The following is a 15,405-nucleotide window of genomic DNA, read 5'->3' as shown; positions in this document are numbered from 1 at the left end:
AATATGCAACATGGCTTGTACAAGGTAAGACAGAAAGGACGGATGTTTTCAGAACATATAATATTCGCGCTCAGGTAGTAAGAACAGAACGACTGATGTGGTCAAGCATTGTTAGCTCCTTCCATTTTAGATCCGTGGACTAGGTAACATAGTATGTTTCCTTACGATAGTTTTGTGCATAATAATGAGTCTATCGTTGCAGTTCAGTGTGACTTTCGTCGCCATTTCGTAACGTTATAGACACTCGTAACACCATTTTACGTTTGGCTGAATCATTTTGTTCGCGATAAACACTGATGAACAGAAAACCGCCAGGGGCTACTCGCTCAGTACGCACTGCAGGAAACGTTAAAAGAGTTCGGCAGCCATACTTCGTAGACCTGGTCGATCTGCTAGGAGACATTCTGCTGAACTGCGCCTCAATAATCGTGCAGTAAGGCGTATCCCTACTAGATAGCCATGGTGCAACAGTTGATCCCTAGAGATTATGTACAGCGGCTAAATTTTGCTTGAGAATGCAGGCCATACTTGAGCAGAATGAGAACATGATTTTGTTTATGATCGATGAAGCTTATTTCCATTTGAATGTCATGGTAAATCAGCAGAACTGTCGTTATTGGGCCAGTGAAAACCGGAAACTAATGCTTGAGAGACCAATTCATAGTCCCGAGGTAACTGTTTGGTGTGCTGCAACCGGTACAGGTATTACTGGTCCATACTTTTTCCAGGACGATAACGGGAACACTGTAATAGCAACCTCTGAACATTATAGGCAGAGGATCCCTGCATTCTTCCTTCCTGAACTAAGAAGAAAACGTATTCCCATCCGGCGAGTTTGGTTTCAGCAGGATGGGACCATAGCTCACACAGCAAGTATGTCAATGGAAGCTATTCGGACTGTTTTTTGTGGTTCCAGTTTGGTTGGGCTTCTCATTACCCAGACTGCTTTTCGTGGTGTTATCTCAAGTTACGTGTATACAAGCATAAACCACGTACACCTGTAGAACTGCAGGAAGTCATTCAAATTGACAGAGCTATGTCGGAGAGAGAGGATGCCAACTTCCGAGAGCGGCTTGAGAAGCGCAACACTGATACATACATATAGGGTGACTCACGAAGATATGCAAGTATTTAAATGTGTTATTCTACAAGTAAAACTAGTAAAAAAGTCTATATAAACAAAGATCCGCAAATGTTTCGTTGCGGAGTTATGGCTAATAAAAGATTTTGCCTGACATTTAGCAACTTCGCTAATATGAAGCCATCGCAAAGCTGTACGGGGTTCAAGTGAAGCACGATTTCGATTTATTTTGTTGTTATTGATCAGGTGAATCGAATAAAACATGCCCCAGACGTGTGTCTGCAGTAGTTTTCCAGAGCATTCAGAGAAGCAAAGATTATTATACAATTTGCTTACTTTCCATAAAGAATGTAGAAACGTTTATTTCATTGTTGGCAACCGTTATTGAATTGTTTCAGTCGTTTCCTAACCTTGAAACGAGTTAGTTTTCTGCATTATTCAGTGAAATAACATAATAACAACAGTGTAATTAAGTGAAACCACATAGTAAGTGTTGTAGTTTGTACACTCCTGGAAATTGAAATAAGAACACCGTGAATTCATTGTCCCAGGAAGGGGAAACTTTATTGACACATTACTGGGGTCAGATACATCACATGATCACACTGACAGAACCACAGGCACATAGACACAGGCAACATAGCATGCACAATGTCGGCACTAGTACAGTGTATATCCACCTTTCGCAGCAATGCAGGCTGCTATTCTCCCATGGAGACGATCGTAGAGATGCTGGATGTAGTCCTGTGGAACGGCTTGCCATGCCATTTCCACCTGGCGCCTCAGTTGGACCAGCGTTCGTGCTGGACGTGCAGACCGCGTGAGACGACGCTTCATCCAGTCCCAAACATGCTCAATGGGGGACAGATCCGGAGATCTTGCTGGCCAGGGTAGTTGACTTACACCTTGTAGAGCACGTTGGGTGGCACGGGATACATGCGGACGTGCATTGTCCTGTTGGAACAGCAAGTTCCATTGCCGGTCTAGGAATGGTAGAACGATGGGTTCGATGACGGTTTGGATGTACCGTGCACTATTCAGTGTCCACTCGACGATCACCAGTGGTGTACGGCCAGTGTAGGAGATCGCTCCCCACACCATGATGCCGGGTGTTGGCCCTGTGTGCCTCGGTCGTATGCAGTCCTGATTGTGGCGCTCACCTGCACGGCGCCAAACACGCATACGACCATCATTGGCACCAAGGCAGAAGCGACTCTCATCGCTGAAGACGACACGTCTCCATTCGTCCCTCCATTCACGCCTGTCGCGACACCACTGGAGGCGGGCTGCACGATGTTGGGGCGTGAGCGGAAGACGGTCTAACGGTGTGCGGGACCGTAGCCCAGCTTCATGAAGACGGTTGCGAATGGTCCTCGCCGATACCCCAGGAGCAACAGTGTCCCTAATTTGGTGGGAAGTGGCGGTGCGGTCCCCTACGGCACTGCGTAGGATCCTACGGTCTTGGCGTGCATCCGTCCGTCGCTGCGGTCCGGTCCCAGGTCGACGGGCACGTGCACCTTCCGCCGACCACTGGCGACAACATCGATGTACTGTGGAGACCTCACGCCCCACGTGTTGAGAAATTCGGCGGTACGTCCACCCGGCCTCCCGCATGCCCACTATACGCCCTCGCTCAAAGTCCGTCAACTGCACATACGGTTCACGTCCACGCTGTCGCGGCATGCTACCAAATGGCTCTGAGCACTATGGGACTTAACATCTATGGTCATCAGTCCCCTAGAACTTAGAACTACTTAAACCTAACTAACCTAAGGACAGCACACAACACCCAGCCATCACGAGGCTGAGAAAATCCCTGACCCCCCCGGGAATCGAACCCGGGAACCCGGGCGTGGGAAGCGAGAACGCTACCGTACGACCACGAGATGCGGGCGGCATGCTACCAGTGTTAAAGACTGCGATGGAGCTCCGTATGGCACGGCAAACTGGCTGACACTGACGGCGGCGGTGCACAAATGCTGCGCAGCTAGCGCCATTCGACGGCCAACCCCGCGGTTCCTGGTGTGTCCGCTGTGCCGTGCGTGTGATCATTGCTTGTACAGCCCTCTCGCAGTGTCCGGAGCAAGTATGGTGGGTCTGACACACCGGTGTCAATGTGTTCTTTTTTCCATTTCCAGGAGTGTAGATTATTTATGAAATATGGATGCCTTTCAATTTTACGACAGAGGAATACGCCTATACGGTGTTTATTTATGCCAAATGTGATGGTAATGCTACGGCTGTAGTTAACGAATATCTCGTACGTTATCCAACTCGCAGGATTCCGAATGCATGAACCATTAGCGGAGTATTTCGAATGTTATGGTAGACAGTTTCTCTACCTAGCGTTCATAATCAGTACGAACGCTCGATACGTGAAGACGATGATGAGGATATTATGGATGCTGTTGAAAAGCATCCCTGTTTGACGTCTGTGACATGTTTTATTAGATTCACCAGATCAATAACAACAAAATAAATGGAAATCTTGCTTTACTTTAACCTCGTACAGTTTTACGATGGCTTCATATTAGAGAAGTTGCTAAATTTCAGGCAAAATCTTTTATTAGCCGTAACTCCGTAACTAAAAATTTGCAGTCCTATGTTTATATGAACTTTTTTTAGTTTTACTTGTAAAATAACATTAAAATATTTGCATATCTTCGTGAATCAGCCTCTAAATATTAGAAAAAAAACATCTGTCCTTTATGCGTCACCGTGTACATTGAGAGGGCGACAGTAACCACTCCAATCAGAGGATCAGCTACTGGGTTGCCATGAGGATGGTATCGAACGAGAGACATCCTGATCAAGTTTTTAATCAGTATGATACATAACTGAGCTGATACACATCAAGGTCCTAACAAAGGATGTCCCTCCATTCACTGGAAAAGGTAGGCCTATTGACAGATTACTGATCATTTTGTCAAGTGTTTTAGTCAGTGGGCTAGTGAAATGGAGCGGTACGCACCGAGGAAGATGGGCAGCCACTCCCAGTAGGAGATATGCTGGTGCTCGGCGATGAGGATGCGGCGAGCCTCCTGGTAGATCTTCTCGTCGTCCCAGTGAGGGTTGAGGTGGGCCAACGTTGAGGCGATGCGGTTGTGCTCTCTCAACAGGATCACCTGTAGCACCGTCAGCTGCGTGTTCTGGTTCACACGCTGGTCACCTGCAACAAACGAACCGACAGCTGATCAAGTGACTCTGATTAATTTCCAGAGTAAACACCGCCAGACGTGAGCAAGGAAATACTTACATGATGTCCAAACTCTTTATAGTCAAAATTATGCAAACGGAATATGAATGGAAACTGAAAATTTAAGGAAAATGACCCAAAGGTGGGAAATAAATATTTGAGACAGTATGAAATCTTGAACTGACACAGCAAACATAATCAGAATTAATGAAAGGTATTTCTACTTGGTTCCAAAATATTTAGTTTCAAAATCATACAAATGAAGGTCGAGCTTTCTGGATCTTTAGTTACTGCTAGGAAAGACGAGGCGGGGCCTCACCCCCGTACTGGCAGCTGTGCCGTTTGTGAATAGTGTCATTGTGCTCCAGACGTAACCTCATAGAATGAGTGTTTCAGACTGCTGCAGAGTCAGTGCAGTTTGGAATCTTCAGGACAGGTTAAAATTGCATGCTGGGCCTGGGCACGAAGTCAGAACCTCGTCTGTCGGGGACGAAGGTTACCGACTGAGCTATACACGCACGATCCTTGACCTGCACTCACGGATTGACTTCTGGCAATACCTATCGCTTAGTCCCTGAAGTCCACATAACCTTTCATGCATACTTTTCTGAACTAGCACTCCTGGAAGAGAAGAAATAAGAGAGTAATTCTGTGACAATACAGTGGCTAAGCTTTTTCTGCACGTTATCTTTTTTCCCCAGAGGTGCTAGTCCGATGAGGTACGCAGGGGAGGTGCTGCGAAAGACGTGATGGCAGAACTGAAGCTGTGACTGCAGGTTCTAAGCCAAAACTCGGATGCAAGAACGTTGCTCGTGAATGGTAAGGTCTCAGGTACGAGTCTCCATATAGCTCACAGTTGCCATCTGTCAGAAAGTTTCATAAAACTTATTCATTATTGTGATGGCTATTGTCGGCGTGCTTTCAAGGAATCGTTACCAACTAATCGATAACTCGCCGTGTGTCATTCTTGTGGTCGAGTGCAGAAGCAGCAGAAGTGGGACACAGATTGATCTGTGACCCAGCAGGAATTCTCATCGCTATTGGGAATCGTTCCCAACCAATAGCAAAATTCTTCTGTTGTCAGTTTTGTGGCAGAGTGTGGAAGCAGCGTCAGGGGGACAAAGACTAAACTAATGGGTAATGCCTATGGTTCGGCCACACTTAATGCTCCTTCCCCAGCCGTATGCTGAAGTCTTTGTGTGTCATTCCGTGGCAGAAAGCGTGAGTAGGAGGAGGGAGGAGAGAATGATCTACAGGCTTATTGCCTGTTTATGTTTAAGGAATCCTTCTCAACCACTCGTTGAAGTCACCATGGTGTTAGTCATGGTAAGCAAAGAAGTAGCAGGAGTGAGATGAAGATTGACGTACGGACGTAACACGCATACCTCATGGCAAATGGCAATAGTCTCTGTGTTCAAAAGCATCCATTGGAGTCTCCGTGTGTCGTTCTTCTGGCAGCTGGAAGTAAAACTCCTCCCGAAGAGGCTATGAAGGCCCAACGGTACCGACCGGCCGCCGTGTCATCCTCAGCCCATAGCCGTCACTGGATGCGGATATGGAAGAACATGCGGTCAGCACACCGCTCTCCCGGCCGTATGTCAGTTTCCGAGACCGGTACGGCAGCTGGAGGGTGACCGACATTGGCCTACAGACATAACACTTTCTGGGTAATGGCTAAAGTCTGCATTCGAGTCACGAATCTTCCCTGTGACATTCTTGCGGTAAATCGCAGAAGTAGCAATGAGGAGTACATGTATAACAGACATGCAGTGTGGATAAGGCTTATAGTATTCGTGCGTTTTAAGGAATCCTTCCCAACCGCTCGTTGAAGTCACCGCAGTGCCAGTCTCGTGGCAAGTACGGATGCAGCAGCGGGGTAGCAGAGACCAACGGCGTAGCAGCAATCACTGTTACTGCTAGGAATCTTTCCCAACCAGTCTTTAAAATCTCTGTGTCTCAGTCTTGTGCCCCCATAGTGTAAAGAAGAAGAAGGTGGACAAAGACTCTACAGGCGTAACACTTGCACTTTGTAGGTAATGACTGCAGTCTGTGCGCGTTAAATTAATCTTCCCGAACCATACGAAGTATCCGTGTGTCAATCTTCAGTCAGAGTGCAGAAGCAGTACAAGGGGGATACAGACTGACCTATAGAAATACACTACTGGCCATTAAAATTGCTACACCAAGAAGAAATGCAGATGATAAACGGGTATTCATTGGACAAATATATTATACTAGAACTGACATGTGATTACATTTTCACGCAATTTGGGTGCATAGATCCTGAGAAATCAGTACCCAGAACAACCACCTCTGACCGTAATAACGGCCTTGATACGCCTGGGCATTGAGTCAAACAGAGCTTGGATGGCGTGTACAGGTACAGCTGCCCATACAGCTTCAACACAATACCACAGTTCACCAAATGTAGTGACTGGCGTGTAGTGACGAGCCAGTTGCTCGGCCACCATTGACCAGACGTTTTCAATTGGTGAGAGATCTGGAGAATGTGCTGGCCAGGCCAGCAGTCGAACATTTTCTGTATCCAGAAAGACCCATATGGCACCTGCAACATGCGGTCGTGCATTATCCTGCAGAAATGTAGGGTTTCGCAGGGATCGAATGACGGGTAGAGCCACGGGTCTTAACACATCTGAAATGTAACGTCCACTGTTCAAAGTGCCGTCAATGCCAACAAGAGGTGACCGAGACGTGTAACCAATGGGACCCCATACCAACACGCTTGGTGATACGCCAGTATGGCGATGCCGAATACACGCTTCCAATGTGCGTTCACCGCGATGTCGCCAAACACGGATGCGACCATCATGATGCTGTAAACAGAACCTGGATTCATCCGAAAAAATGACGTTTTGCCATTCGTGCACCCAGGTTCGTCGTTGAGTACACCATCGCTGGCGCTCCTGTCTGTGATGAAGCGTCAAGGGTAACTGCAGCCATGGAGCTGATAGTCCATGCTGCTGCAAACGTCGTCGTCGAACTGTTCGTGCAGATGGTTGTTGTCTTGGAAACGCCCCATCTGTTGACTCAGGGATCGAGACGTGGCTGCACGATCCGTTACAGCCATGCGAATAAGACGCCTGTCATCTCGTCTGCTAGTGGTACGTGACCGTTGGGATCCAGCACGGCGTTCCGTATTACCGTCCTGAACCCACCGATTCTATATTCTGCTAACAGTAATTGGATGTCGACCAAAGCGAGCAGCAGTGTCGCGATACAATAGAGCACAATCGCGATGGGCTACAATCCGACCTTTATCAAAGTCGGAAACGTGATGGTACGCATTTCTACTCCTTACACGAGGCATCAAAACAACGTTTCTACAGGCAACTCCGGTCAACTGCTGCTTGCGTATGAGAAATCGGTTGGAAACTTTCCTCATGTTAGCACGTTGTAGGTGTCGCCACCGGCGCCAACCTTGTGTGAATGCTATGAGAATCTAATCATTTGCATATCACAGCATCTTCTTCCTGTCGGTTAGATTTTGCGTCTGTAGCACGTCATCTTCGTGGTGTAGCAATTTTAATGGCCAGTAGTGTAACATGTGGGTAGTCCTTATAGCCTGCGTTTGTTTAAGGATTCCTTTCCAACCAGTCGTTGAAGTCACCGTGGTGACAGTCCGGTGGCAAATGCAGAAGCAGTTGTAGTGGGACCGGAGGCAGTCGTAGGGGGACAGACACTGACCTGCGGCGTAGCAGGACTCGCCGTCGCTGGCTGTATCGCAGGCGGCGCTCTTGTTGTTGGCGGCGGGCGGGAAGTGGCGGCCGTGGTTGGAGGTGTCCGTCCTCAGGAGGCCCTTCTGGAAGAGTCGCAGGTTCGCTGCCGTCTGATCGTCCGACCCGTACACCAGCGAGGCATCCAGGTACGACGTCACCGCACTCAGCTGCAACCACACGGACAACACCAAAAACATAATACTTCACCATGCCTAATACGATGCACTTGCATGAAAATCAAGAGCTCAGATGGAAACCCAGTTTTAAGCAAAGAAGGGAAAGCAGAAAGGTGGAAGGAGTATATTGAGGGTCTATACAAGGGCGATGTACTTGAGGACAATATTATGGAAATGGAAGAGGATGTAGATGAAGACGAAATGGGAGATAAGATACTGCGTGAAGAGTTTGACAGAGCACTGAAAGACCTAAGTCGAAACAAGGCCCCGGGAGTAAACAACATTCCATTAGAACTACTGACAGCCTTGGGAGAGCCAGTCATGACAAAACTCTACCATCTGGTGAGCAAGATGTATGAGACAGGCGAAATACCCTCAGACTTCAAGAAGAATATAATAATTCCAATCCCAAAGAAAGCAGGTGTTGACAGATGTGAAAATTACCGAACTATCAGTTTAATAAGTCACAGCTGCAAAATACTAACGCGAATTCTTTACAGACGAATGGAAAAACTGGTAGAAGCGGACCTCGGGGAAGATCAGTTTGGATTCCGTAGAAATGTTGGAACACGTGAGGCAATACTAACCTTACGACTTATCTTAGAAGAAAGATTGCCGGCCGCGGTGGTCTCGCGGTTCTAGGCGCGCAGTCCGGAACCGTGGGACTGCTACGGTCGCAGGTTCGAATCCTGCCTCTGGCATGGATGTGTGTGATGTCCTTAGGTTAGTTAGGTTTAAGTAGTTCTAAGTTCTAGGGGACTGATACCCACAGCAGTTGAGTCCCATAGTGCTCAGAGCCATTTGAACCATTTTTGAAGAAAGATTAAGAAAAGGCAAACCTACGTTTCTAGCATTTGTAGACTTAGAGAAAGCTTTTGACAATGTTGACTGGAATACTCTCTTTCACATTCTAAAGGTGGCAGGGGTAAAATACAGGGAGCGAAAGGCTATTTACAATTTGTACAGAAACCAGATGGCAGTTATAAGAGTCGAGGGGCATGAAAGGGAATCAGTGGTTGGGAAAGGAGTGAGACAGGGTTGTAGCCTCTCCCCAATGTTATTCAATCTGTATATTGAGCAATCAGTAAAGGAAACAAAAGAAAAATTCGGAGTAGGTATTAAAATTCATGGAGAAGAAGTAAAAACTTTGAGGTTCGCCGATGACATTGTAATTCTGTCAGAGACAGCAAAGGACTTGGAAGAGCAGTTGAACGGAATGGACAGTGTCTTGAAAGGAGGATATAAGATGAACATCAACAAAAGCAAAACGAGGATAATGGAATGTAGTCAAATTAAATCGGGTGATGCTGAGGGGATTATATTAGGAAATGAGACACTTAAAGTAGTAAAGGAGTTTTGCTATTTAGGGAGTAAAATAACTGATGATGGTCGAAGTAGAGAGGATATAAAATGTAGACTGGCAATGGCAAGGAAATCGTTTGTGAAAAAGAGAAATTTGTTAACATCGAGTATAGATTTAAGTGTCAGGAAGTCGTTTCTGAAAGTATTTGTATGGAGTGTAGCCATGTATGGAAGTGAAACATGGACAATAACCAGTTTGGACAAGAAGAGAATAGAAGCTTTCGAAATGTGGTGCTACAGAAGAATGCTGAAGATTAGATGGGTTGATCACATAACTAATGAGGAGGTATTGAATAGGACTGTGGAGAAGAGAAGTATGTGGTACAACTTGACTAGAAGAAGGGATCGGTTGGTAGGACATGTTCTGAGGCGTCAAGGGTCACCAATTTAGTATTGGAGGGCAGAGTGGAGGGTAAAAATCGGAGAGGGAGACCAAGAGATGAATACACTAATCAGATTCAGAAGGATGTAGGCTGCAGTAGGTACTGGGAGATGAAGAAGCTTGCACAGGATAGAGCAGCATGGAGAGCTGCATCAAACCAGTCTCAGGACTGAAGACCACAACAACAACAATACGATGCAGCAAACCCACTGGCATTCATAGCTTCCAGTCGCCTCAGAGTGGATAAATTCCGGTCATGTACGGTTTTCAAGGGAATATTATACTGTTCTTCCAGAATAATAGTGGCAGTTTCGAGTACGCTAATGGTGGTGGATAGCTATTAGGCAACCATCTAAACAGTGGGAAACAAGACTCGTCCGAGCCTATCCCGTTGCTCTATAGTCCGTGTTTTGTGGCTTCGGCACCACGCTTTTCTGTTACGGCCACTTGCCTCACTGACTAGTGGTTTTGGAATTCCAGTTCGTCGTGCAGTTCATTTCGTGTTGTTTTGGTGCTGACAGTGTTCACAAGTGCGACACTGTGTTCTGCAGTAACTCTTGTAGCTGTTATTTTCTGAGGCAGCTCTCTTCAGTCAGAGTCCGTCACGACGACTCACCACACACTTTAGTCCGCGTTGTGACACCTCCTTCAACATGTCTTTCGCCTCTTGATCAAATTCCGACTCCTCCTAGACCACTTCAAACACATCCGCATAGCTCAATATTCGCAAACTCGACACCAACCGCCCCGTATTTTTTCTTCCAATCCTAGTACACAGCTCCACCTGTACGGACTTATCCCATTATCCATACAGAAACCCACACCCATTCCATGACGTTTTCCCATCGAACCCAACTGATTCACTCTCCGAGACAATTACACTACTGGCCATTAAAATTGCTACACCAAGAAGAAATGCAGATGATAAACGGGTATTCATTGGACAAATATATTATGCTACAACTGACAACTGACATGTGATTACATTTTCACGCAATTTGGGTGCATAGATCCTGAGAAATCAGTACCCAGAACAACCACCTCTGACCGTAAAAACGGCCTTGATACGCCTGGGCATTCAGCCAAACAGAGCTTGTATGGCGTGTAACAGGTACATCTGCCCATGCAGCTTCACCACGACACCACAGTTCGTCAAGAGTAGTGACTGGCGTATTGTGACGAGCCAGTTGCTCGGCCACCATTGACCAGACGTTTTCAATTGGTGAGAGATATGGAGGATGTGCTGACCAGGGCAGCAGTCGAACAATTTCTATATCCGGAAAGGCCCGTACAGGACCTGCAACATGCGGTCGTGCATTATCCTGCTGAAATGTAGGGTTTCGCCGGGATCGAATGGGCTACAATCCGACCTTTATGAAAGTCGGAAACGTGATGGTACGCATTTCTCCTCCTTACACGAGGCACCACAACAACGTTTCACCAGGCAACGCCGGTCAACTGCTGTTTGTGTATGAGAAATCGGTTGGAAATTTTCCTCATGTCAGCACGTTGTCGGTGTCGCCACCAGCGCCAACCTCGTGTGAATGCTCTGAAAAGCTAATCATTTGCATACCACTGCATCTTCTTCCTGTCGGTTAAATTTCGTGTCTGTAGCACGTCATCTTCGTGGTGTAGCAATTTTAATGACCAGGAGTGTAAATCTACACCATCGTTAATGTGACACACCAGTCTACCCCTTCCCTATCCTGCCCCTCATTAAGGCTCTCTTTCTCCATTTATCCTACTCCCTTCCTCATTATATCATGTCCTAGATAACATCCAAATTCTGCAATCCATTTCTGCATTCCACCAATCAAGCGTTTCCATCCTATCTCCAAATTACAATCCATATATAGCCCTTTGTTCAGACCCATACCGTAGTTAGCAGAGGGAAGGCTAGAGGATGTGAACCGTACAACCTTTCACATCCTATAACCTTACCTCTCCTAACTACCCTTTCCTAGTGCAGGTCATTCAGCACAATAGTTATTTTTACGATGTTTACGTTGCTGTCCCATACTTATATACAGGGTGTCGCAGGAGTAATAATCAATATTCAGGGACATCCCAAGGACGATCATTCGAAACTAAAAAGTCTAATAAACATGGGCTCCAAAATGTCCATCTTCGATGCTGTAAAACAAATCTCTATTACTGCAGTCTCTCCGCTTTCCACATTTTGAGAAGCGCTAGTGTGAATCAAAACGAGAGAAAATGTCCAATGCCGGCCAGTGTGGCCGAGCGGTTCTAGGCGCTTCAGTCTCGAACCGCGCAACGGCTACGGTCGCATGTTCGAATCCTGCCTCGGCCATGGATGTGTGTGATGTCCTTAGGTTAGTTAGGTTTAAGTAGTTCTAAGTTATAGGGACTGATGACCTCAGATGTTAAGTCCCACAGTGCTCAGAGCCATTTGAACCATTTTTGAAAATGTGCAATAAATATGGGCTCTAAAGTGCGAACCCTCAAACGTACTAACACCTGTTCATTTTCACAACTGTCAAACACACCTCTTCTACTGAAGAAATACTAATAGCTCTTAAGACATGCATTTTAGAGCCCGTATATACTGGACCTGTTCGCTTAGAATCATCGTTACTGTCATGAATTCTGACCATTCCTCCTGGGAGACCTAGCATACGTAGGGACTTCAGAAAGTAATGTGTGTCATAATTCAGAAAGTAAGTTACGAATAACGTATCATGCTAAGACCACTCCGTAGGAAGAACGGCGCATTGTCAGGAGAGAGGACACTTTCTATGTTTCCAGCAGACACAATCCTGCTGCCATGTGGATTACAGCTATATCAGTCACCTTGTGCGAGTAAAATGGCGCACCAACTGGAAACGTACTCCAAGGCTGAAGTACGTGGGACGCTGAAATCGTTGTGGAGAAAAACGGCCAAATTACACACAGAATCACAGTGAAATTGTGGCAGTATACAGAGGAAATGCAATGTCACGTGTAGTTGTAGTGAAATGGTGCCAACAAGTTGACCAAGGACGAACGGGCGGGCGTGATGCTGGTCGAGAAGGAAACATTTTCATCTTTTCGGCAATCTGAGAGACCATCTGGGGGAGAAGAGATTTTGCGACCATAAGGGCGTTGACACATAGGTTCTCGACTGTCTCCGTGACCAAAGAGCGGATTTATATTGCCGAGGAACTGAGCGATTGGGAGAAGGTTGCGACACTTGGGGACTGTGTTTGAAGATATAGTCATGTGTCTGTGTCACTTGAAGTGTTGAAGTGCAGTATAGCATTCCATACACACACACACACACACACACACACACACACACACACACACACACACACACACACAAACAAACACACACGGGTTATTCCTTTTTGAGAGAGTGAACTTGAGTAGTTATGATTTCTACTTCTTTCTTCGTTCTTCCCAAATTCTCTTCATACGTTCACTGTGTTATCTCTTGCGTTCTTCCGACCATCTTTTTTCCGTTCTGTTCTCCGTATGTTCTTGTTTAAATGTGTGTTTCTGTGTGATATTTCTAAACTGTTCTCTATTGTTTAAGTTGTCTTGTGTGATCCCCAGTTCTTTGTTTTGTTTTTGCTCTTGTTTACTATCTCAAAGATTTGCCTTGTGAGCCTGCTTTTATTCATCCTGCTGATATGTCCATAAAATTTCATCCTTCTCTTTCTAATGGTGTCTATTATTGTTTCTATGTTTTTGTAAATCTCTCTAGTTGGTCTCTTCATCCAAATTCCTTCCCAAAACACTAGTCCATATATTTTCCTCAGAATTTTTCTTTCCTGTTTTTCAATCTCTCTGGTCTTAGTATGACCATGAATCACTGTAGTTTCTGCAGCATAAAGTGCTTCTGGTAGGACTACTGTGTTGTAATGCCCTAGTTTCTCATTGACAGAAATAGATTTCTTATTATAGTGAGTCCAAGTAAGTTTATATGCTTTTTGTAATCTGGAGATTCTATCTCTATCTATATTGAGTTCAGTCCTGATGGTTGAATTATCTCTCCCAGATATTTGAAATGGGCAACTTGTGCCACTTTCCCGTATTGAGTAGTAATGGGGAGATTATCTATAGGTTTGTTTTCCATATACTGTGTTTTCTCGTAGGAGATTTGTAGCCCAGTTTTCTGTGAGATTTCGTGTAGTTTTTCCAATGCATGTTTGGCTTCCTCTCTATTGTTCGTTAGAATGGCAAGATCGTCCTCGAAAGCCAGACACTTCAGCCTGATTCTCTGCTGTTTTTTAATCCCAAGCTGAATTCCTTTTATTTCCTTTTCCCATGTCCTCACAATTTTTTCCAGAACCATGTTAAACAGAAGGGGGAACATTCCATCTCCCTGGCGAACACCAGTATGGATATGAAATGCTTCTGATGTTTCTCCTATGAATTTAACTTTGGAGGTTGTATCTGTTAATGCCTGTTGAATAATTGACCTTGTTTTCCTGTCAATCCTGAACTCCTCTAAGGTGTGAAACAACGTTTGCCTATCTATTGAATCATAAGCCTTTTTAAAATCGACGAAAGTTACCACAGTATTTCTACATCTCCTCATTTGCAAAATTGGTTTTAACTTCCATATCTGTCGATGCAAGATCGACCTTTGCGAAACCCTGGCTAATACTCCCCTATTAATTTGTCAGCTTGCTCCTCTAATCTGATCAACAAGGACTTTGAAAGAATCTTGTATATTACAGGGAGCAGTGAAATTCCCCTGTAATTATTTGGATCGATTTTTGCACCTTTTTTGTGGGGAGGGTGAATTAATGCACATTTCCACTCTGCAGGTATTTGTTCAGTTTCCCAAATATTTGATATAATTCTGTGGGTTGCTTGTGTGAGATTATTGTCATTTAATTTCTGCTATGATTCCGTCTTCCCCTGGAGACTTGTTGCTCTTCAAAGAATTGATTATTTCCTTTACCTCTTTAAGTGATAGTCGATTTGAATCGGGATTGGATGTGGGTTTTTCGAAATCTAGTTGTTCTGTCGGAGGCTAGCAGTTGAGATGTGAGTGAAAATATTTAGCTAAAATTTGACAGTTCTTTTTAGGGTTGGTTTCTAGTGATCCATCGGACCGACGAAAGCACAGATTAGGTGGTTGATACCCAGCTAGGTTTTCTCTGAAAATTTTGTAAAAATTTCTGGTGTTGTTCTTGATAAATTCTTGTTCAATTTCTTTAAGCCAGCTTTTATCATATCTAAGTTTTTCTCTTCGTATTGCCTTGGATGAACTTTTATTCTCAAAAATTCCTGCCATTTTTCTGTAGTTTTGTTGCTACTGAAAGTTTTCCAAGCTTGTATTCTTTCTTCTATTGCTTGACCACGTGCACTGTTCTACCATCTGTGTTTTCTCTTTCTTGAGGGTTTGCCAAATTTCATAGTGCTTTTCAGTACTTCTGCAAGTTCATTCCAGTTCGTTGCGTTTCATTGCCCAATTTCCTGCAGATTTTCCCTCTTATTAAGTTTAAGGTATTCTGGAT

The 15,405-nt window shown here is 45.2% G+C and overlaps 1 protein-coding gene across 1 annotated transcript in view; it reads right to left on the bottom strand.

Annotated features, from left to right (window-relative positions):
- Positions 1 to 15,405, bottom strand: part of LOC126215049 (peroxidase-like) — a 276,437-nt gene that overhangs the window by 41,899 nt on the left and 219,133 nt on the right. Inside the window, exons 8-9 of the mRNA XM_049941691.1 lie at positions 7,983 to 8,181; positions 4,053 to 4,250 (exon numbers count right to left, since the gene is read on the bottom strand). Coding sequence (XP_049797648.1) covers positions 4,053 to 4,250; positions 7,983 to 8,181 — 397 coding nt within the window. The remainder of the gene's footprint in view (positions 1 to 4,052; positions 4,251 to 7,982; positions 8,182 to 15,405) is intronic.

The sequence above is a fragment of the Schistocerca nitens genome, chromosome 12 (assembly GCF_023898315.1).
Source record: "Schistocerca nitens isolate TAMUIC-IGC-003100 chromosome 12, iqSchNite1.1, whole genome shotgun sequence".
Classification (NCBI taxonomy): Eukaryota; Metazoa; Arthropoda; class Insecta; order Orthoptera; family Acrididae; genus Schistocerca; species Schistocerca nitens.
Note: the sequence above shows the minus strand (reverse complement) of the source record. Positions and strands in the feature narration are given on the sequence as shown.